The 23700-nt window shown below is 41.7% G+C and overlaps 1 protein-coding gene across 4 annotated transcripts; it reads left to right on the forward strand.

The window, feature by feature from the left end:
• Positions 1-608: 608 nt before the first annotated feature.
• SRPX (sushi repeat containing protein X-linked) lies at positions 609-21963 on the forward strand. Of its 4 annotated transcripts, XM_053971889.1 has the most exons (10): positions 609-717; positions 3867-3926; positions 9446-9637; positions 10242-10418; positions 13505-13631; positions 15462-15583; positions 16658-16837; positions 17258-17391; positions 18718-18839; positions 20937-21963. In XM_053971889.1, the coding sequence occupies exons 1-10, from the start codon at positions 648-650 to the stop codon at positions 21115-21117; spliced, it is 1365 nt and encodes a 454-aa protein (XP_053827864.1). In that variant the 5' UTR covers positions 609-647; the 3' UTR covers positions 21118-21963. The 4 variants fall into 4 exon arrangements, with proteins under 4 accessions (XP_053827864.1, XP_053827865.1, XP_053827867.1 ...); XM_053971890.1 differs by lacking the exon at positions 3867-3926 and having other exon boundaries at positions 617-717; XM_053971892.1 differs by lacking the exons at positions 609-717; positions 3867-3926 and adding an exon at positions 4073-4129.
• Positions 21964-23700: the final 1737 nt, after the last annotated feature.

Here is a 23700-nt window from a genome sequence, read left to right on the forward strand (position 1 = left end):
TTTTTCACAGGAAGGGTGATGACACATCGGAATGGGCAGTCCAGGGAGGTGGCGGAGTCACTCTCCCTGTAGGTATTTAAGGAACGACTGGACGTGGCACACAGTGCCATGTTATAGTTGACATGGTGGTCACAGGTTAGACTCGGTGATCTCAGGTGTCTTTTCCAACCCAGTTGATTCTGTGATCCTATGGGAAGACACCTGGACAGGCACGCTGTCCCGGCCCCTCGGTGCCCTGGCTGAGGCAGGGCCGGCGCAGCAAGTCCGGGTCACGGACCAAGCGGGGAACCCGCACATCTCTGCGGGCCAGGGCACCGCCGGGCGAGTCCCGGAGGCGACACCGGAGTCCCGGAGCGCCTTCCCGGGAGGCGACACCGGAGTCCCGGAGCGCCTTCCCGGGAGGCGACACCGGAGTCCCGGAGCGCCTTCCCGGGAGGCGACACCGGAGTCCCGGAGCGCCTTCCCGGGAGGTGAGGCGGGGCCGGGCAGGGGGAGGAGGAGACTGCGGTGGCGCCCGGGAGCTGCTCAGAGAATGTCCCCGTCCCCCTCCTCCTCCTCCTCCTCCTCCTCCTCCTCCTCCTCCTCCTCCTCCTGCTGCTGCCCGTCGGCCGCGCAGCCCCGGGCCGGGCAGAGCCGCCGTGTGGAGCATGGGGAGCTGCTGGCTGCGCCTCGCCGCGCTGCTCGCCCTGGGCGCCCGGGCCAGCCTGGAGTACGAGGGTGAGGAAGGGGAGGAAAGGGCGGCGGGGCCGGGGCAGAGCCGGGCCGGGGAGCGGGGCCGGGCCGGGGCCGCTGCACTGAATGGTAGGATAGAAATGACAGCACCGAGCTTTGCTTTCCCCACGCGTCGTGCTCACCGCCGTCTTCCGTGCCAGAACTTTGCAGCGGCGTAAGTGCTTTCTCAGAATCTCCCTTCATGGTACTTACCAGGAATATTAGAAGCCAAATTTTCCGTTCGTTTAGCAGCATAAAAGGTGCACTAAGGAAGACAAAGTGATGAGTACTAGCGCTGTTTCCTGACACACTTTCTTGAAGTGCTCCCTGGGGTAAGGTCAGTTTACAGAAGCTGAAGGTATGGGCTTATACCCCAAAAAATGATGGTTTTATAATGATTTTCCAAAATGTCTCTTCTTAATACTCCACTAAGCCATGTCTCTAAGTGCCAAATCTTGGTATCTTCTAGATACCTACGGGGATACTGACTCAACCACTTCCCGGGGCAGCCTGTTCCAATGCTTTTGATAACTCTTTCAGTGAAGAAATGTTTCCTAATAGCTATTTTAAACTTCCCCTGGCCCAGCCTGAGGCTATTTCCTCTCTCTCATCCTGTTGGTTATTACCTGGGAGAAGAGACACACCCCACCTGGCTACAGCATCTTTTCAGGGCGTTAGAGAGAGTGATGAGCCTCCTTTTCTCCAGGCTTAACAGCCTTAGCTCCCTCAGCAATTCCTTATAGAACTTGTGCTGTTTCAGGGCAGTAAACTGAAAAGTTTCAGGTTGGTTTAATGTGCTACACTGTAGTTGTCTATGGCTTACTTTCATTTAAACTCAAAGTGGTAAATAATTATTTTATAATTCTTTTTATAACTCTTTTCTTTAGTCCTGAGAAAACAAGTACCTCTTCTGCCTCTTCTATGTCACATTCCTTCTTTTTCTCTGTTACAAAGGAATTATAGCATGTGAAGTGTTGTTCCTGTGTGTGCAGTGCCTATGTTCTTGTGCCCTGATCTTGCCATCAGACCTGTAGAAGTGAACCTCTGCAATGGGGACAGAATTTTATTTTGTGAATGAAGAAATCTTTTTTTCCTGACATAAACAGAATCATGTAAATCCATAGATTAATCTTAAAATGAAAGTGTTATTTCATGTGTTTTGCTTGACATCTGCCAGGACGAAGTCCACACCTGTTTTTGGCAGGAAACTGCTATACTGTGAACTGTGATAATTTTAGCATGTCCAACACAGAACAATGCTTTTTCCTTACATGGCCTGGTAGCTAGTTTTGAATGTATGTGAAGCAGAAACACTTTGATTTGTGGCTGGGAAAACGTAGATGAAATGGCAACACCTCTTCCATGGCTCCCCAAGCCAAGCCTGTTGTGGTTATTAAGAAAACATTGATTGTTAGGAAAGAGATCAGACTCACTTCTCATTTTGAGGTAGAAGATGAGCTGGAAATGGAAGATGTCGAGTTCCATCAAGGGAGCCTTGTTTCAGGGCAAAAGTAGTGAATAACTCTTTAAGGCCAGTTTTTCTTAGAAAATTTTCAAAAGCACTTGATTGTTCTTTGTCGAAGGTAAGGCAAATGCATAAAAGCTCACATAATTCTAAGATTTACTAATTTTAAATGCTCAAGTCACTGCACACTTAAATTTGGACAATTATTAGTGATAACACTGAAGTAACAGTTTTATAACCCTGAAAGTGAGTAACTAGCTAAGAGTGTTCTAATTTCTGGCACAAAAATTGATGCTTAGAGAGGTTCTCATTTACATATCAAGGTCTTCCTGAAGCCCTTAGGGATCACAGCTTGCTCTTTTTGCTATGCAGTCAGATTTCAAGTGCAAAAAAGTTTGGTTTTATGTTCAGAAGTCTGGCAGATGTCAGTGTTTAGGTATCAAAATTGAACCTCAACAATAAATATAAAAAGTCCAGAGAAATTATTCTAAGTTATAAGACTTCATTGTGTACAAATCCCTCCATTTCAGAGGAGAAGTTGTTTGGAGATTCACTTCAGGTCCCAGCTGAAACTGGTGGAGGGATTCCCAGTGATCCAGTGCTGGGGAAGTGCTCCTATGAACCAGCTGCAGATACATGGGCTGGGTTTTCTTGAGTTTGGTAGAGTAAGAAATCATGTTTCACCATTTCCTGATCAGATTTTTTTTTTTTTAATAAGAAATGGAATCTGTTGACAGATGTTGACAGAAATCAAACTCTTGGGTTTGATCTTTAAAAAGTCTGCTTTTGTCTTAATATCACTCCCCTCTGCCAAAATTCCTCAGAAGCCTAGACATTAAAGAAATGTAGCATTTCATTTGTCACCTGAATGGTAACTGTGTTTCTTTTTAGTAAATTAATCTGTGGATATACTAGGCTTAATGCTCTGAAGTTACTAATTTTAAGTAAGTGTTGTTTAGGATTCTGAAGGCTTTCTTGTCAACTGCTTTGTTTTATTGGTGGATTATTTGAGTAGTAGTGCTCCAGCTGGTTTCTGGTTTTTAGAAACCAGCTTCTACCTTTATTTTAAGTTTTCAGCCATTGCACAGAGTTTTAAAAGTATGGAGCTTTGTCGTCTCTTTATTTGAACAATGTCAGAAGAATGCTTGAAAACAAACTGTGTTTTTGATTTGAGTGTAACTTGTGTTTTCAGGTCATGTACCTCAGTGTCTTGTTCTTGGTGTCAGGATCTTACAGGTCATTAAGTATGGTTGTACTTAAATTATTTACATTTTACTTTTGCTGTTTGGTCTGATGGCTGTTAACTGCCATTGATGCTATGGAACCACTTTATAGTGAAACCTCTGATGAGCCCCTTCACCTGTACCTGCTCTGCTCTCTCTGCTCAGTAGATCACCTACATGGTATCTGTAACAGAGGAGCTGTGACTTGGCACGTGCCACTTAACATTGCACTAGGAGCACCGAGAGAAATCTACTATTTCACTTGATTATCAAATCCATTTGCCCCTTCCAAATTCACTATAAAGTGGGTCTGCTATGACTCTGAGCTTCAGAGAAGCCCATGCTGATGACATTGCATAGATTATTGCATCCTAATCTTGCATGTCTTTTCTCAAAGCTTTCTTTTATTTTTAATTTATATTTCCTTTCTTGCTGCAGTTTTTTTTTTCTCTTATTTTGTATTGTAGGATCGGGATATTCACCCCTTGAAGATGATGAGGATGTTTATGCACGCAGTAGATACAAAGGTGAATGCTTTGCTTATGTGCTAAAGAGGATCAACTGCTTGCTGACAGAAAGCTTCGTTCTTTTTTCTTTCCATGGATTATACAATCTTGGTGATCCAGCTCCATGTTGTTTCTCATGGATATTTAGATCAAGATTTAATTTCTGCTGTTTTTAACAATGGAAATTAGACCAAATATTGATCACAACTCTTTCATGCACCCGAGTAAGTAACTTTTACATTGCCTTTGCAACTGGAAGATCAGGTTGTTGAATGATGAAAATCAGGAAGAGCTTCTCTTTCTTATCCATACATGCTAACAAAACCATCAATGATTAAGCTGACTCAAAATCTAGGCTTACTGATGGTAATGTATAGAAGGCAAGAGAACTTGATTTTCATGACTTTTTTCTTTCCATTAAATTGCTTGCATTTCAGGTTAACCTGCTACCTGAAGTGCCAAGTGAAGTTTGTTTAACAAACGCATGTGTGCATTCCAAAACCAAATTATGTAGCTGGATGAGTGAACGGGATGGGCATGTTTATAAAGCAAATTCAAGTTTTCTTCCCTATTCTGGAAGACTTTGCCATTCAGCAAGAGTGAAAAATTTTTTGCCACTACCAGTTAATCTTCCATTTGCTGTATCCATTTTCTAAAAAGTCTGCTTTTGTCTTAATATCACTCTCCTCTGCCGAAATTCCTCAGAAGCCTAGACATTAAAGAAATGTAGCATTTCATTTGTCACTTGAATGGTAACTGTGTTTCTTTTTAGTAAATTAATCTGTGGATATACTAGATGATGACTAGAGTTGTCATCATTTTGATTACTTAAAAATACTGGTCATTGGTGTCTTGTTGTACATTATTAATTCTCTGCAAAGAATCAAGGGGCCATATAAGAGGTAAGTCATAAAATAATTCAGAAATTTATGAACAGCCAAGCAAAGACACAGCTTTTATGGCTATGTTGCTGTTTTCATAAATGTCTCATCTTCCTCCCAGTAAAATACTCAAGTATAAAATTTTGCTTTCAAATGTGCACAAATAATTCTCTAAAGGTTTATTTAGGTTAAGTAATTTTTCTTTGCCTTCTAACATGTGATCCTCTGCAGACACATAGAAAAAGAACTGAGAGATCATGAAGATAAATCAATGCCAATTCATGCCAGGGCAGGCAATATTTAAAATGTGGATTCTGTGTAAATTAGTTTTGTATGGTGATCCAAAATGGATTATACTCATGTCAGCCAAAATGTCACCAGGGTAAGTGAAACATAATGACTCATTCACACAGATATTAAAAACTGCCCCAAGTTTGGAAGCACTACTGCCAAATGTTGAGGAACACACAATGTGAATCTAAGAGTATAAAGCATTGGAACAGAAAAGGCTGATTCTTCATTAGCATACTTCTTTATGTTGGTTTTGGGGGGAAGGGGATGGAGAAAGACAAAGCAAGGAAAGACAGGCTGTGTAGCAGTCTTCAGAGCTTCTCCTCAGATGTGCCGTCCAGCATTTTGGGTGTGGCCCATTTCTTAGCAAATAAAACTTACCAATAACAGAAACCGAATGGATTTTTGTAAATGATGTTCACATATGTAAGCAGCACTGGACTTTTCTTTCTACGCAAGCACACAGATTCATCCTTTTTGGCATCTGCAAACAAAACATTGCAGTTTACTGGGAGGGGTGAAAATCGACCTCCTAGTAAACCCTTTTGTCTTCATCTGGATGTTTTCCCACTTGCTCAGCTTTCCAGAGAAACATGGCCAAGATTTTCTGTGCCTACAGCATTTTTAAGGAGTTTTTCCCTTCCTCCCTGGTGAACCATCAGCTCTGTTGGCTGGTGTAGCAGCAAGCAGCAGTTCAGCTGGTCACTTTGCATGCTGTTTGTGAAGGAAGGGCTCAAGGTGTTCAAACAGGACCAAGGGGCTGGGGGAGATGATGCTCTAGAAAGTGCTTTCCTTCCTGCCTCTTGGCATCTCTGATCATATTTCATGAGGAAAGGTTTCCTGAATACAGCAGTTCCTGTGTTCATCACAGCTCTGGCAATCCTCATTCCTAATATTTTTTCTCAGATACTGTAATGATCAAGCAGTACCCATAGCTTTAAAGGCAACATTGAGGCTTCAACCTTTTCTGTTTGCTGCCTGTTTTCCAGTGGTTTGAAACAGAGGATTGAGTCTCTGGATTGTTCTACTACTAAGTGAAAATTCAGACTATTGTATTGCTGAGGGACTTTTTAGTTCTTTTTTGTGCTGAGGTACAAACTTTCTAATAAACAAAAGATCAGTAGGTCCTGGTACCTAAAAACTCACATTTCAGTTGAGTGAACAGAGCCTGGTATAGATGGTGAAGTTCCATTAAAGGTGTCTAGGAAATCACTAGCTTCTATAATCCCCAAAGCCTTCAGGAACATGGCTGATCTTGCCTTGAGGCAGGGAACAGCTTGTGTAACCCCTTGGGGCCTCACTCAAATCTAATATTCCACAAGTGCTCTATGTAACTGCTTAGCCTTTGAAAACCAATATGTGCCTTCACTTCAATATAAACAAACTTTGATCTAAAACTTTGTTGTATTGTTTGATGTGCTTTTCAAGTTAGCTGTTTTTTTTCCAGCAGTATTGCTTGGTCTAACCCCAATATTTGTAAATGGCTTGTAAACCCCATCTCACCCACTTTCTTCTAATCAGTTCTAGAGTAAGCACTGTACTGTTTTAAATCAGACAGATGTTCCTCCTAGGCTCTTCAAGTTATCTGTATCCAAAAGCATGTTTGCTTTTGTTTTTCTTTCTGGCAGAATCATTTGGTCCAGTGTAAGATGCATTTTGCCCCTGTCTAGGAGCCTTGTTTTGTTTCTCTCTGGAAACCACTGTAGCTGCAACGATACTACAGGAAAAGCTTTTACTTTTTCAGTGTTGTGTTTGTGCATTAAACTGCATTTTTAATCTATTAGTTACCTTTTTAAAATATATATATGGTTAGCTCTTTACTCAAGTCAGGTGTGTTTGTAAAACCACAAAAATTTGCAGAAAAACTCAGGCAATTTGCATTACCTGAAGCAGCTTCTTTGCCTTTTTTTATTTTTATTAGCCTCTTGATCATGTTGCAAAGCATATTTGTCTTAATACCCTTTACAAAGGAAGTCAGCATTGTGTATTTGGAGTTTATACATGTGGAGAACCCAAGTCATAAATGTCTTGAACTGGTTTGCTGAAGGATTATATAACTGGCTGGGGTGAAAGCTCAGCCCAAATGAGTTTTCATCCACACAGTCGTGTCCTTGCAGACAGTGTTGTCTTAGTAACTTCAGGTTAAAGCCCTTCTGCAGAAAAACTGAGGCCTAGTTCTTAGTTAAGGAGATTGTACAAGCTTGGGTATGTAAATAAATGGAAGTTTAAGGTCTCAGGGCATGGGAAGAACAAGTGGGACAGAATAGCTGGAGAGTTTGGGCATGAGACCACTGAAGCAGAGATTATGGGAAAGCTCAGGAGTAGGAGGATTTCTCCAGCAGCTGAATGAGACAGAGGCTGTGAATCCAAGATGTTTGGCTTCCCCCAGAGAGTGGTCAGAGGTGGTGCCTGAGACTGCACCAGCAGCCCTGGGGTAGCAGTTAAGGAAGCAAAGCTGGGTGTTGGCATCACTCATTTTTCAGCAGTTGACTTTTGTTCCCATTAGCTCACACTCCTCATCTGTTGTCTCAGTTTTAATTTGGTGGACAACAAACATGAAAAATGGGAGCCACTGTGATACAACCCCTCAACAAAATGGCCCAAGGCAGTGGATGTGGGGTTTTTTAAAATGTGTTGTGGGAGCTGTGGGATAGAGATTAGAGTGAAGGACAGGAAATAGTTCTAAAAAAAACATCAAAACCCACTCTCTGCCAAAGCACTTTGCATAATTGTAAGGTAAATAGCAGAGGATGCATTTGACATTCAGAAAACAGGCTTATAGGTGGGAAGAAACAGAGCTGGGATGATTGTGTGGCTGAGCCAAAAAGCTGAACTATACTTTACCCTTAACCTGAGGGGTGCTGTTAGACTGGCCTGCTTGTGTCCTGTGCCTCAGTTAGTGTGTGTTTGGTGACACTGGGAATAATTTCACCTACACATCTTCGTAAAGAGTTTTTACTTGTGTCGGTGAAAGACAAAAATAAGCATATCACAGTACAACTGCTTCAGAAATGAACTAGTCTAGAGGAAATGCACCCTTGGTCTAGGCAAAGGATTGATAGTTACTCTCTGATTTTAGTCTGCAGATGCTACTTGTGTTTATTCAGGACCAGCACTGAAAAATACAGATGTAAAGTGTAGTTTCCATTGAGAAAGTGTAAATATGTCCTAGGGACATAGCATGCTGAATATAAGTATTCCATGTACGAGAAATGCTGTATTGATTGTTGTTTGTTTATGTATGGACCTGATCCAACTAGTATAGGAAAATGCACTTAATAACTATGGGAATTGAGCTAGAAGTGAACATCTGCCAAACATGATCTAGAAATTTTTTTTAATGTTGTTGGTGACTTTGTAAGTATGAAGGCAAAAAATCCTGTGCTTTGTTTGTTTAGGGTTTTTTTTCCATCTTTCTTGCAAAATTCACATGTTTTTTCATGCCCCTCCCTCATGTCACACATTGTCACACAGGATTTCAGGATTTGTCATCTTTCCTTTTTGCTTTGCAATCCCTCCCTCCTTCTCTTCTCTCCCAGTACGTGCTTTTCAAATCTTGGATCTGAGAAAGGGGCAGGCTTAGTCATTCCTGGCGTAAGAACCTCCTACTGAGGAGCTGCCTGTTTTCTTGGTGCTCCCTGTTGTCAAAGCTAAACAAAGGATGTGAAACTTTGGCTGGGAAGGGAGGTCTCTACTTGGTACTCTTCTCATCAGCACTACAGTGTGGTGGTAAATCTTCACAAGGTGGGAGTACCCATGTCCTGAATATTTTACAGCATAGCCCTGGCCAGTTGATAAAGGTTCAATTCAAGCAGGTTCAATGTGACATATTGGTAATATGATTTATGTAAGTGGTGTCTTCTAACTGTGGGAGAGCTTGAACCATCACTGAGTTTTGCGAGGCACAGATTATTATGGAAGCAGAACTTAATTTTTCTTTTAATGAGCACTAAGCTAAATGTGGAAAGCTGACAACTGCAGCTAGACCAAGATGTTCCTAATGCAAACTTCTCTTATCAAAGAGCAGTTAGATGTGTCTGCTTAAAAACAAGAGGGAAAAATGGCCCAGTTGTCATCAAACTGCCCACATGGTGGCACACTTATTCCACAGACAAAAAGCATAATAAAACCCCATCTGCCCTCACAACCCCTCCAATATAATGGCTACAATCTTTAATGTTTGTCATAAAAAAAAGAGCAAGTGCACCTCTGCAGTGTTCTCCAGTTTAAAGATTGGTGGCTTTTTAAATGAGGGTTTTTTCTTTTCTTCTCTGTGACCTTGATTAAGCAAAGTGATTTTATATTTGTGTCTGAACTTTTACATTTTTCTAATTGCTATGTGTGGGACTTTTTTCTTCTCTGTGTCAGAAACACCGTGGTGCTCCCCCATTAAAGTGAAACATGGTTATGCAAACTGCAGGACACCTCAAGGGGAATATTACAAGAATGTGTTGGGCACAAGATGTGATATTCGCTGTCAGAAAGGCTACGAGCTGCATGGCCCTCACCAGCTAATTTGTCAGTCAAGCAAACGCTGGTCTGGGAAGGTGCTGTGCAAACGTAAGTGGTTGCAAAATCTCTTTGTGTGTCACTTGTGCTCCAGGTTCAGACAATAAATTCTTATTTGCCATTGAAACTGGTCTTTGGATTGTTTTGGGTTTTTTTTTTTTACTTTAAAGTTTGACAGTATGCTTGGATAGGTAGATTAGTTTGATGTTGAGAATCTCACAGGGGTGCATGACATGATAAGCCTCTCAGTGATACAAACACACTTGGCAGATAGGGAATATTTTTTCAATGTGAGATTTTGATTGTGGGAATAGTTTTATGACAGAGACATAAAGCTGTTTTAAAATATTGCCCATCTTAGACTTTCTAAGTTGACACAATTTGTACCAGGTGTCTAAATGGGCTCTTAACAGTAAAACATTTTCTGAGAAGGATGAATATGCACTTGTCATCCCTTTTCTCATTAAATGAGAAACTCTCATGTACAGTTAAATTTGAAATGCAGCTAATGTGAACAGTGTGGAAAAACCTCACGTGCAACAAGCCTTTCTCCCACTTGTTTGCCAGCTGTGTCTTTATTTCTGTGTAATACCCCATGTGTGCATTACTGTAAAGGGAGGGTAACAGGTTTCCAGAAGTCTGTTTCCTTTTCCAGAAAAGCGTTGCCCTACCCTGTCCATGCCGACCAACGGGGGCTTCAAGTGCTTGGATGGTGCCTACTTTGGCTCGAGGTGTGAGTACTACTGCTCCCCGGGCTACCAGCTGAAGGGGGACCGCATTGTCACCTGCATGGACAGCAAAGCCTGGAGCGGCCGGCCGGCGGCCTGCGTCGGTAAGTGCGGTGCTGGGCTCTTTGGTCTCATCCCGAGGCACCTGTCGCTGCCCAAGTCCTGCACACATCAGCTCCAAAAGGCCTTTTTTATCCGGTTCACGGGGGAAAAAGCTACTGTCCCTCTGAAGGAAGCAGAGAAGAGTTTTCCAAGGGTGCAAGGTTCTGTCACTCAGTACTTCCAAAGCGAGTATCCAAGCATTGCCACTTTAATAGAGATGAATCTGGTGTAAATGGCCAGCACTTTACAATGCTTGTAATAGCCTTTGGTGATTCCTGAGTGACTCATTGGTAGCCTGTGGTTACTGTGTTGCTCTTCCAGCATGTTCTCTATGCTGGAGTCTGTCACATTCTCTTCTGCTTAATGATTAAAAACAGGTTTGAAAGTTAACCCATTGTCTGAACTGCTTTTCTTCCTTGGGATCATAGTCTTCAAATATATCCAGAGAATGTGCATGGATTGTAGTTACCAGCATGGTTGCAGTGAGCTAATTTAATTTTCAGCCTAGTTCACTCTTGTTATGCCAGCAATTTTCATCACGTAGTCAGTGGTCTCCTGGGAACCTCAGCTGGAAGAAGTATTTCTATATACATAAATCAGAAGAGAGATAAACAAATATTGAGATTTAACTTTCTTGACTACTAATGAAATTTCAGCACATAGTGAAGTCTCAGCATGCTGCCCCTGTTTCTGGGAAGCCTCTGATAAAAGCTTCAGCAGCCACCCACAAAGGAAAAATATTTTTTGGCCATCTGAAATGGCTACCAGTAATTTAAAGCATGTGGGTGGTAGAGTGTTTGTGCTTAGTGTCTTGTGTGTATGATAACTTGGTTTTCCTCAGAATGCCTGTGGCTCAGTCTAGGTTGGCAAATGGCTTTGGAGCCTCTCCACTGTGGCCTGATGTTCATAAAATATTTTTCAGGTTTCCTGTTATTTGGTGTTGTACAAATGTAGAAATGAGCTGCTTGGGTCTAGACCGTTTGTGGTGTCTCTTGTTTTTATTTGCAAAAACAAGCTTTGTCCTTTGTCCTTCTCAGTGGGCAGAGGAAGGAAAACAAACCTTTTAAGTTTGGCAATGATAAAATATTGTCCTCTGTATTTCCTGGTACTTTCAAAAACTCATCTGTTTGCAGAGATGGTATACTTATTACAAAGGATGCTGTCTTGCAGAGTAAAGTAAGCAAGTACCTTAAGCAGCAAAAAAAGAGGCTAAGTTAGCACTAACACTTCTTTTTTATTCCAAAAATGAAGGGTAGTTGTTGCACAGGGTTTCAAGTCCCAGTTGTTGCCTAGGATTACAAGTCCCAAGTAACCCAGTAAAAGTAATGCTAAGATTTAAGTTGTGGTTATACTGCATAGTTTGGAGAAGATCCCTTCAAATCTTGTGTGCACAGAGTTCCTATATGCACATAGTGAAATCTGCTGTTAGCAGAATGTTCAAAATGATTATATTTTGACCTCTTGATAGGCAGGATAGAGATTTTTTTGTGACGAGACATCACAGACATAATTGTGGCCAGGCATAATTCTAACAGTACAATAACATTTGCAATTGAACACTTGTTCCTTAGTGTAATGCAGAAGTTACAGAGCTGCAGTCTACATAGTGGCCAGAGGACTGGCTGAACAGCTCACTTTCAGCTGAGGAGTGAAATTGAGGAGAGCACTTTATGAATGAAATACAAAGGCAAAAAGGCTGCTTAATTTCTTAACTTTGATATACAAACAGTTAGTTGTGCTGTGCACAGTAGGGATGCTAAATCAGATGTGATCAGAGGCATGGGCTGGTAAATTTCATGTCATAGAAGTCTCCTGGGGATTCCACACCTTCTGGTATTGAGTATGGCTAAAATTACTTCAGACCTGAATTTGAAGTGCTCTTGAAAACACGGGGCTTTTCTCTACCCTTTTATACTGCAGTTGCACTGTGTAGCATTTTTGCACTAAATTATGTGGGCTTTGCAGTAGAGCAGTGAAGATCCATGTAGGAAAGGCATAAGGCCTTTCAGTAGTCAAACATGTATTAATTAAAAAGGGGAAAAAAGATATATTTCTTAAAATTAGATATGTTCTAGCAGTGACTTACAGAAGTCCTTATAGTTGGTGAGTATTCTGCCTAACAAAGCAGACTGTCTCCTGCCCCCACCCTGTAAGAGGAAAGATATCCCTCATGTTGCTGAAATAATTTTGATTAAAATAAAAATCAATGTACAGCTGGTTTTGGTTATCAGTTAGCTAAAAATGCCAATACTCATTTGAATAATATTTCCATTATATCTTTAATGCACTGTAACATGTATTGGAATAGATACTTTCCTCTAGAAGATTGAAAAATGTCCCTGTCTTTTCTTCTGGAAAGATGGCTTTTTCCTGCAGATTGTCTAACAGAGGTTGTAGTAAATGGCTGTCACCAAGCTAAGTCATCCTTTTGTAACATCCTGAGGCTGTATTGATAGGATGCTTGTCCTAGTAGTGCTGGCTACTGATGTAAGACATTATTATAAGAGTTACTAGGAAAAAAATCAAATGCAGCATTGATTCTCCACAAAATGGTAATTGTACCAGTCTTCTGTTGTTTCTCATTATGCCATTACTGCAGGAAAAATAACCAGCATGTTAAGAGTAACATGTAGAGTTATTGTGCAGAGATAGATTGATGTTCAGTGTGCTTTAAAAATGCTCCTAATCACATCAACTACTGCACAGATGGACAAAGAAAAGGATGCAGATAAACAGAACATCCAGGCTCCTTGTGTGTGATCTTGGACATCCCTCCTTGGAGTTCAAAGCCATCCATTTGTCAACGTGACTTTTTAACTGAACTATGTACAGAAATTTACAGTAACTACTTTTACTTGGGTTTCTGCATTGCAAGGGGCTGATCATTGTCAGCTCTTGCAAAAAGAGCTTCTCACCTTGGAAAAAGGTGAGAAGTAAAGGCTCCCCCTGCCTTGGCTGGGATGAATCCAGGGCTGAGGAAGCCAGCTGGAGGTGGTCCTGGGCTACCATTACAGCAGGGAGGGAGCTGTGGAGAAAATGCACAGCTCTGGCAGATGCTCCAGTGCCCTTTCCTGTGACATTTCAACAGATACTGAGCCTCCGAGGATCCAGTGCCCGAGCGTGAAGGAGAAAAGCGCGGAGCCCAACAAGCTGACAGCCAGAGTGTTCTGGGACACCCCGGAGGGACGGGACACCGCGGACGGGATTCTCACCGAGTGGGTGAAAATCTCTACATGTGTGCTTTTTCTCCTTCTTACTCTTCTGTTAGCAATTCAGCAGGCCAGGTACCCTTTTCCCTTCATTCATCCAAGATGCTTTTTTATAGCTGTCACATATCACTGCTCTATAAAGAACTGCATGTTTGGAGGTGAGTTGTTCAGGAACTGGTTACCCAGTTTTGGGTATTTAGAGTTGGTGGAATAAACAACAGAAGCATTTTTACTGCACCTATGAAGTGCTGCTGAGCTTCTTTGCAGGTCTTGTAATTAACAAGTTTTCTTACACCAAGTAACCTTTTGTACATAGAGTAGTGCATTGGAGGTAACAGAAGAGGTAAGCTTGACTGTGTTGGAAAAAAAACAAGATGTGTCACAAAATGATATCTGCAATCGTCTTTAGGTTTTCTCCTAAGGTAGTGCTGGCTACTGATGTTCCAGGATTCTGCAGTTACCTTTAAAGTAACATTTCTTGTTTGTAACCTTGATGGATTTAAACATTGGATTTAGACATTACAGTTCAAAAATTTCTTTGTCAGTTTCTATGGTTTCACAGTCCCATTTTCCAGAAGAGCAGGGTATACTTCTGGTGGTACTGCTGTTTCTGACTTGCCCATTTTTATCATGCAGGATTTAGGTCAGTATATCTGGATTACTGTGATGGTGGGAGCATGGAAAATCTGTTTCTTTCAGTAAGCAAGTTACATCATTACATTAGTGGACTGGTAAAGCTTAAAAGCTCAAAGTTCTTAAGCTTGAAGATGTTTACAGTTTTATGTGAATACAAAAAACTAATGAAAGACAATGATATTGCCCTTTTATTGCTATAATTTAATAATTTCATAAAGAAGAATTCCTTACATAATTAAAAACTTAATTGCCATTGAGGTCTGATGTAACAATTTGGTTACTATTAACAACATCAAAAACTGCACCTGGTAAAGTAAAAACTTGGAAAATGTCAGAATGAAGACATTCCTAAGTCTTTTTTACAAAGGAATATCTGATAGGCATTAAAAAATGGGGAGTATCCCATGTAGACTTTGTCATACAAGTAACTGTTGTTACTCAGTTCAAAAGAGTCAAGCTCTTGGTTCAGTGGAATCTTTTCCATAAACCACATCTCTATTTTTATAAAATGTTGCTAAACTGTGCTGTTTTAGAGTATGCAGTGCTTTTCTTAAATGCACAGTCCTTCAGTTTCAGGAGTACAAAAGCTTTTCCATTACACGGAAGCCTCTTTGGTTACATGCTCTGCTTCAATACTTAGATTATGTTTTTCACATCTGAATTCTCCCACCTTGTTTGCAGGACAGGGCAAATTCCAGGTGAAAATGCTGCTGTGGATCCCCACGCCCTTCTGCCATGACACTGAATCTCACTTTCTGTTCCATTTCTGTACATATTAACAATCACAAATTACAATCATAGGAGCAGTTCAGAGCAGCCAGTTGGGAATACATCCCCACTGTAAGAGGTTGGAAATTTTCTTTCTTAATGTTGACTTTTTCTTATGTGAGGAAAGCTTGAGCTCCTCTGGGCATGATGAGCTTGGCTACACTATGGATTGTTTTATAGGAAGGGAGCAGACCCTGCCCACTCCAACCCCCTTGTCTCAGCAGGGTGTGCTGTAGGTAGCAAATTTAAATACTTTGGTTGCTGCTGCTCAGGTTCTTCCTTTGCTTACTTTCAAGTCTTCTGGTCCTGCAGGCAGCCAGACAATCCTAATATGCCACAAACCTCCCTCTTCAGGCTTTTACAGCATTGTGAATGAATAAATAAATACTGGTGAATTTATGAATGTCTGTCCTGTTTTATCTCTTGGTTTAGTGTTATTTTGAAAGGCCTGCCACCAGGGTCACATTTTCCAGAAGGCGACCACAAAATCCAATATACTGTGTACGACAGAGCTGAAAACAAAGGCACTTGCAAATTTCTTGTTAAAGTCAGAGGTAAAGATGATGTTTTACTCTGTAAATACAGACACTGATTTGCACCTGGCTTAGTAGGCAGTTTGAAAATGTCCTCATTTCTGTATTTATCTGCGTATGTCTGTGTATATAAACTCCTGTGATGATGCTGAAAGGGAGAACAGAGTCTTGCTGAAGACCCTATATCGCAGTAGTGTGACTTCTTTGTGTGGGGAATAATGTGTTCTGGTTTCATGTTGGAGAAGGCTGAATAAATTGCTTTTATTAAGCTAAATTATATTATAATAATACTATACTATACTAGAACTATATTATACTAAAAAGATACTAAAGAAAAACTCGTGACTGTCTCCAGACAGTCACGACACAGCTTTGACTCAATTGGTCAATCTAAACTACTATCACTGGTGTGTAATTAACAAATCACTCTTTGGTAAACAATCTTTATAACACATTCTACATGTGCCAAACAACAGGAGTAGTGAATAGAGATAAGAATTGTTTTCTTCTTTCTCTGAGCTTTCTCGTTGTGTCTCACAACTTCTTAGCAAAAATCTTGGGAGAGAGAATTATGTCTCTCTCTGTTCAGAGAACATGAATACCACAACCCTGGGGGCCAGGTCTGCAGCATTCTTGTACATCCAGGAAGAGCTGCTTTGACCAGCCCTGCCTCCAGCTCCACACCCCTTCCCTCCTGCCAGCTTCTTCATGGTACATAGCCTGTGAGCTGCTGAAACAAGGAGGTGAAGGCATTTTTTTCTGCTGAGGCTCACATCTCCCAAGCAGGGCTGCCCTTTCACAGGTCCAGATGTTAACCTCTGGAGTTGAATATACAGAGGTGACCTATAGTTTTCAGCTTCAGCCCTTTGTGCTCCGTGACCTTTTGTCACGTGCATACACCTACACATCTGTTTCATTTTACGTAAGAGTTGAGAGGTGGGGGAGTTTGGGGTTTTTAAGTGCATGACTAATAACACAGAAAGCAAACAGAAAAATGTCTTTGGTACTGGTATTCAACTGACCTGTGCTACCTTAGTAACAAATGGTGATTCATGCTGTGTCTTTCATTTTGGTTTTTTTTCCTCTTGCTCAAAGTCAGGCGCTGTGTGAAGTTAAATGCCCCAGATAATGGCTACATCAAGTGCTCAGGTGATGGAAATAACTATGGTGCTACCTGTGAGTTCTCCTGCATTGGTGGCTACGAGCTGCAAGGAAGCCCAGCTCGAGTCTGCCAGTACAATTTGGGGTGGTCAGGAGTGGAGCCAACCTGTGCACGTAAGTGAGTATTTGACCACTCTACCAGGAGGAATCCAGCACAGTGGTTCTTAGGGCAGTGAGAATTTGGAAAGGGGGTGGGAGGGTGGAATACAGCTGCAGTGTCCCAGAGGTAGGAAACTTTGCATCGTTTTTGTCTCCTCTGCCAGTTTGCACTTAACAGCTGAAGCCTTTGACATCTTTGACTGCTCTTTCCTAGAGTTTGTTTCAGCTCAAAGCTTTCTACAAAACGTCACATTCTGGAGTCAATCCACGTGCAAGCTAGAACAGTCTACAGTAAAATTGTTGGCTTCAATGAGGCCAGCATTTCACTCATGTCTTCTTTATTATTTGTTCTTATGTTTCTGCTGTTGACCTCTGCCTCTAGAAATAGATTTGTTTTCAGTATGCTCCATAACTTTTGTTTTAATTTTATTCCAGCCATGAATATAAATGTGAATGTGAGGACTGCAGCTGCACTTCTGGATCAGTTTTATGAGAAGCGGAGACTGCTAATTATTTCAACTCCTACTGCAGCTAATTTCTTCTACAGGATGCAGTTGGGGATGCTGCAGGTAAAACACATTTAAGAGGGATGTGCAACTATTTTTTTTCTTTAAGGAAAGACACAAGAGAGCAAGCTCCACTGTTTTATATAAATCCAAAAACTTCAGCTTTTATATTGTAGCCACTGGAAGATCTGGCTCAAGCAGTCATGGTCCCAGATTAATCATTTTCACAGGGGTTTGAGTTGAAGTATCCCCCCAGTCTCTAACTCAGCTCCATTCTGGATTGTGCTGCCTCTGACCAGTCACTGAATCCCAGGCAGTTCTGGCCCTTCCATCCTCCCCAGATTAATTTAACTCATGCTCAATAATAATTCCCTATCTCAGCTGCTAAAGAAGTTTAAAAAAAACCCACAAACCCAACCTTCCAGCTCTTAAGCAGCTCATGCAGACCAGGCTTACAGAATTTGCAACTACAATGCAAGGAAGTGTGAATAGCTTCAGAAATAAAAAGTGCATCAGCAAACAAAGGACCAGAGACACAGCACAGAAATCATCCAGAGTGCTGGAGGTAACACTGGGGTATTTTGTTCCAAAAAACCCAAAACACCTGGTAATTTTCCTTCTTATGTGTTGTAAGTGTGATGCCCTTGTTGACTTTTTGCTAGTCTTAGGGATAGATCTCAAAAATGTATCTGTGTCCTCAGGGAGAGGAAGGAAAGGACCCAGTCCTGTATTCTTTCACAGCTACAAGCACTCCTATCTTTTTTTTTCTTCTCACAAATTGTAACAAAATGCAGTATAAATAATCACTGATAGATGAATGTGATGTTGTTTTTTTACTGTTGGCTTAAATTACACTTGTATTTAAGGAAAAAACCCAACCAAACAAACAAAGCAGCTCCTTTTCCCTATTAGATAAACCTGGCAAGAAAATTCAATATATTGATCAAACTGAATTTAATGGCTATAGTACATTTTCCACTCCTTGGCAGCAGGCAAATGAGTTGGCATGGAAGAAAACTTTCTGCAGTCAACTTCTGTTTCACATATTTTGCTTTGATTGCCAAATTAGATTATTGGTACAATGCTTAGTGTCCTGGCATCTTCGCATATAACTACAGAGACAAGTTGATAATTCTCCTAGGTGGTCCCTGTGTGTTGGGTTTCTTAGAGTGTCTGAAAATCTGTTATTTAACCTCCCCTGGAGTCACGAAGCTCCAGTTCTTTGCTGTGAGAATTTGAGTGTTTGCAAAACATGCTCTCAAATCAGTTTAAAACATTTAATTAACTTAAGAAGAGGGGGCTCTGTGAACCCTTGCTGCACACTCAAAACATCCCCCCTGTTCTCTCAGGGATAACCAACCCCCCTCTTTCTCCTGTGAACCCTTGCAGCCGGCGCAGTGTGGGTTAGACCTGCGACACGTCACCGTGGTGGAGCTGGTTGGTGTCTTCCCAGCACAGATAGGAAGAATAGGAGTGAAGCTGCTGCCCCCATCACTTGCCTTGCAGCTCAGGTAAAGGAAGCTCTCACTGCTGTTGTGTTTGCACCTTATCCTACAAGTTGCATTGTTTTTGATCCCTGCAACTTACTCTCCAAACACCACGTCTTCTATTCTAATGTACACAGCTAGACACTGGAAAGTAGATATTGGTGAGCACACTTCAGGATTAATTTGCTGTCTGTGTAATAGCTACAGCAAATTAAAACACAATAACAAATGTATTTAATTATATATTTAATATGACTGTGCTTATAGGCATATAAGTCTGTATTTTTGGGTGCTGCCACTGAAAATACTTCAGAGTCTGTCTGTATTTGTATTGGAGTTGCTCCTTTGCAAGGACAGCCCCAAATGGCAGAGACAGCTCATCCTCTGCACCAGGGCTGGTGGTGGTTGTGGCCAGGCTAAAGGGGAAACTCTTTGAAGTCCCATATGTAGGAATGAGATGGGCAGTATTTCAAAGAGGAAATTATCTCAGCCTCCCCAGCCTGACTGCAGCATCAGCAGTTTTACTGAGGTGCCTAAACTGTTTTGACTTGGGTTTAGACTGGCAGAGGATTGGTTTTCACTTGAAAGGAAGACTTCAAGTGCCAGCATTTCCTAAGGACTGGAAGAGGAAAAAAAGCCAAAAGTGAAGGCCTCAATGGCAGGAAAAGAAAGAGTTGTTTAGAAAAAAGTCAAGGAGCATTTTAAGCAACATAATCTATGATATGCCTGAGGAAAGGGAGTAAGTTTTAATTGGAGACAATGAAAATTGCTGACACAGCAGAGAGGGGATTTTTAAAAAGCATAAAAAAACCCCTGTTCTCAATAAATAAAAATGAGAGCACAAAACCACTTTTTTTTTAATAAAGACGCTTTTACTAAAGTTTAAATGGTTTTCTTGTGGCTCTGTAGAAAATAATAAGCTCTCTTAACATCACATTTCCTGATCCCATGCAACCTTTAATGAAGCTACATTTCAGAAATTGGTATAGTGTGACCTGCCCTGCACTCAGTCAAAGTTAGTTTTCCATTGATTTTGTCTTTGTTGTTGCTTAGTGTGTGAATTACAGCTTTCCAGTTCTGCAAGGTGCTCAAATCAATATGAAATGCACTCTTAAGAATAAAGGTGTTGTCCAGAATTGACATTTCAGTAAGCTAATGAGCACAGGTGCCCCAGTTAAAACTTTGGAAAGCACAGAAGTTTAGCATTTGGATTTTTAGAAGCATTTTTTCTTAGGTAATATATGGCACAAGATGAATGTAGTTTCCTATCACTATTGCTTAGCTTTAATCTTTATTTTAGTTTGAATGTAATGGCCAAGCTCCCTAATTGCAACAAGACTGTGCCTAGAGCACTCAGACTTGTTAGGAGGCTGAGGAAGACAAATTTTGATGCTTCATACCTTTCTAAAATCCCCTCAGATTCTTCTTCATGGCAGCTTTCTCTCATTCTCTCATGGCTGCCTGAATTTATTTACCCCACACTAATGATGTTGACTGCATATCCAAGCATCTTCTAGTACATTACTCCTTCAAGCAAAAGGTGAAAAGAGCATCACAGATAAACTTTTGTTACTTATGTAGCTTTTGCTACTAGAGGAGCTTAAATGACCACTTCCACCACTTTGGAAGAAGGACTCCTCCATGATTAGCAGTGGCTTTTGTTCCTCTAAAATTGGAGTCACAGATGATTGTTATTATTAGGTAGTAGTGAAAGCAGACTCCAATAATTTTGTCCTGGTTTTTCTTACTGTGACTTTTTGTTCCAAGGAAAGCCAAGAAATGGAAGCCAAGAAAGGGAATAGTCTTACTTGTAACTCAAGCTTCATCACAAGGGTTTGTTTAGGCAATGTTCATACTACCTCTTTTGTCTAACATTGTTTCACTCCTGTGACAGCAATGAGTAATGGCAGAGAACAGAGCTGGGTGCAGTCACCTTGACACTCCTCTAATGCAGAGGCAGAGCCTGCAGCATGTGCAGGCATCTGCTCTTCATCTGGCTCCTTGTTAATGCTGAAACCAAACCTACACTCTGTGTAGCCCCTGTGACCATGCCCACCTTCCTCTGCTCAGACCCAAGAGGCTGGTGCTGCCCTTTAACAAAACCAGTTCCTTACTTTGCAGGCTGCTGCTGAGGATCCCCCATTATAATTTCAACATCGTGGTGATGGACAAGCACGGCATGGACAAGGAACGCTACCCTTTCCCAGCAACACCAGCTGAGCTATTTGCCCTGATTGACAAATTCCCCTTGAGAAAAGATGAGATGAAACTGCAAGCAGAAATTGGTCAGTCATGTCCCTAATTCAGCATTTCAGGGCCTGCAGTTGTCGGTGAATTTTTTTTTTGATCTACAGAATTCTCCCCTTGGTGCTACACAAAGCATGGCTTTTTAATCACTGATGTGATTTTTTTGTGTGTATTGGTAAATCTGTCCAGCCATGCAGCTGCTCTGCATAGAAGGGTGCACAATGCTCTTTTGTACTTTCAGTCATCTTTAGATCATAGAATGGCCTGGATTGGAAGTGACTTTAAATATCATTGAGTTCCAACCCTGCTGTCATGGACATCTTGCACTGGATCAGGTTGCCCAAAGCCCCATCCAACCTGGCCTTGAACACTTCCAGGGATGGGGCAGCCACAGCTTCTCTGGGCAGCCTGTGCCAGTGCCTCACCACCTGCACAGTGAAGAATTTTCACCTAATATCTAATCTGAACCTGTCCTTTTACAAGTTCAAGCCATTCCCCCTTGTCTGTCACTCCAGATTCTTGTAAAAAAATCCCTCTCCATCTTTCCTGTAGGCTCTGTTCAGGGACTGGAAGGCCACAATTAGGTCACCCCTAAGCCTTCTCTTTTCCAGGCTGAGCAATCCCCATTTTCTCAGCCTTTCCTCACAGGAGAGGTGCTCTGTCCCTGTGATCACCTTGGTGGCCTTCTCTGGATTTGCTCTGACAGGTTGATGTCCTTCCTCCTGCTGGAGACCCCGCAGCTGGATGAATGTGGATGTAGGATTTACTACCTAATGGAATTTCTTGTACAGATAGTGAAGAACTGAGGAGTTTATTTTGGATTTTTCATTCAGTGTAAAATTGGGGTTTCTTTCTTACTGTTTATAATTCTTTTTATTAATAAAATATTGTTTTGCAAACAGATAGTTGTCTTAAATTCCTCTTGGGGTTAAAGTTGGTCTATGGATACAAAAGTTGGTTCAAAATATCTTTCTACAAACAGTTATAAAAGACATTAGCCTCACATTGAAAGTGTATAAAGAATCCACTGGTGACTTTTAGTTCCACTAAAAAAAGTGTCAATCACAAACAAAAAGCATGAGCCAAAGGCAACACAAGCACTGATTTTCAGCAGCAGCAAGGAGAAAATTGGTGATAGCAGGAGCATGGAAGTCATTGCCACAGGGAACATGAAGAAGGAGCAGTGATCAGTGTAGAGGATGGGCAGTAATTACTAAGGCCCATGTACTGCAGTTCTTAATAGGAACATATGTTCTTACCTGCTACACTTCTGCTTCTGGCTTTAATGTCCAACAGTCTTGGAGTAGCAGGCTTCCCTCCCCCCCCCCTTCACTTTGGAGACAGACCAGGCTGTTGATTTGATGGCAGGGAAACATTACTCCAGGGAAACCTCGTCAAGGATTTGTCACTTCCAGAGCTGTGAAAATACTTGTTTGCAAGTCATCACTTGGAAATTAACAAAAAAAGTTCCCTGTTTAATAAAAAAATATCAGGAGGCAATCAGAACAGGAAAAAATTTTCATTTGTTTTATTACAGCCCACAATCTTTGACAATCCACTGCAAAGAATACACATAATGCATAAAGAATACAAGTATCAGAGGAGTGAAAACTGTTGAGTTACAGTTTGGATGCCTGTTCACTGGGTATGATGCATGATTTGACTGTCTGAGCTAGCACCCAGCATCTGTGCTGTTCATTCTTGCCCCTCAAGAGCACAGTCTTTTCTTCAGCCAAATGCTTGTTTGACTTTGACCATAAGGTAGAGTTTTAAATTTTACAGTGGTGTCTGCAGAAGAACAGTTTTAGCACCATCTTTAAAGCAATCCTTACCAGAATTTGGTCTCTTGCATCCTCTGAAATGACAAAAAGAAAAAAATGAAAGGAAACTCTTTTTAAAAAGATTGGTCCTGCAAGTGAATATATGAGGGAGTGGATGCAGAGTGAGGTAAGTCAGCCTTGACACCAGCTAGCAAAAGCTAATTTGTGGGCTGAAGCGTGACAGCGCCAAGGAGGAGCTGTGTGGGGGTATGCCATCCTTCTGAACAGGATGATCTGCTTCCCAGTGTTGGGAGGGTGTTGCTGAACACCCAAGAGCAGCTGTGAAAGCATGGCTTGGCCCTGCAGAGCTGGTGCCAATGGCCAAGGAGTTGAGGACACACCCTGAATTCTGCCGATGGTGGTGCCAAGTTTGCCAGGATGAGCAGCTGAGGGGCAAGCAAGCCCTGGGTTTTCCAAATGTTGGTGTTAGGAGTAAGGGGCGAGGTCAGGATTGGTGACAAAAATCACAGAAATACCATTTCTTTTCCAGACCTGACCAAACAAACAATAAAGTAAATGCTGAACTCACTGTAAAGGAGCAAGGAGGGTAAGAGCCTGTGGACTGGTAGACACAGCTGTACCCCAATCTGCCTTCCCTCTGCTGCCTAACAGCAGTCAGTGGTTAAGGAAATCAGGGCTGGGAACACCAAGGACATGGAGCTGTGGAAGGAGACCAGGGAAGAGTCACTGAGGTGGCCCAAGGGCTGGAGCACCTCTCCCATGGAGACAGGCTGAGAGCACTGGGGCTGCTCAGCCTGGGAAGAGAAGGCTCCAGGGAGACCTTAGAGCAGCCTGAAGGAGCTGCAAGAGAGCAGGAG

This window comes from Vidua macroura, chromosome 2 (genome assembly GCF_024509145.1).
Source record: "Vidua macroura isolate BioBank_ID:100142 chromosome 2, ASM2450914v1, whole genome shotgun sequence".
NCBI lineage: Eukaryota > Metazoa > Chordata > Aves > Passeriformes > Viduidae > Vidua > Vidua macroura.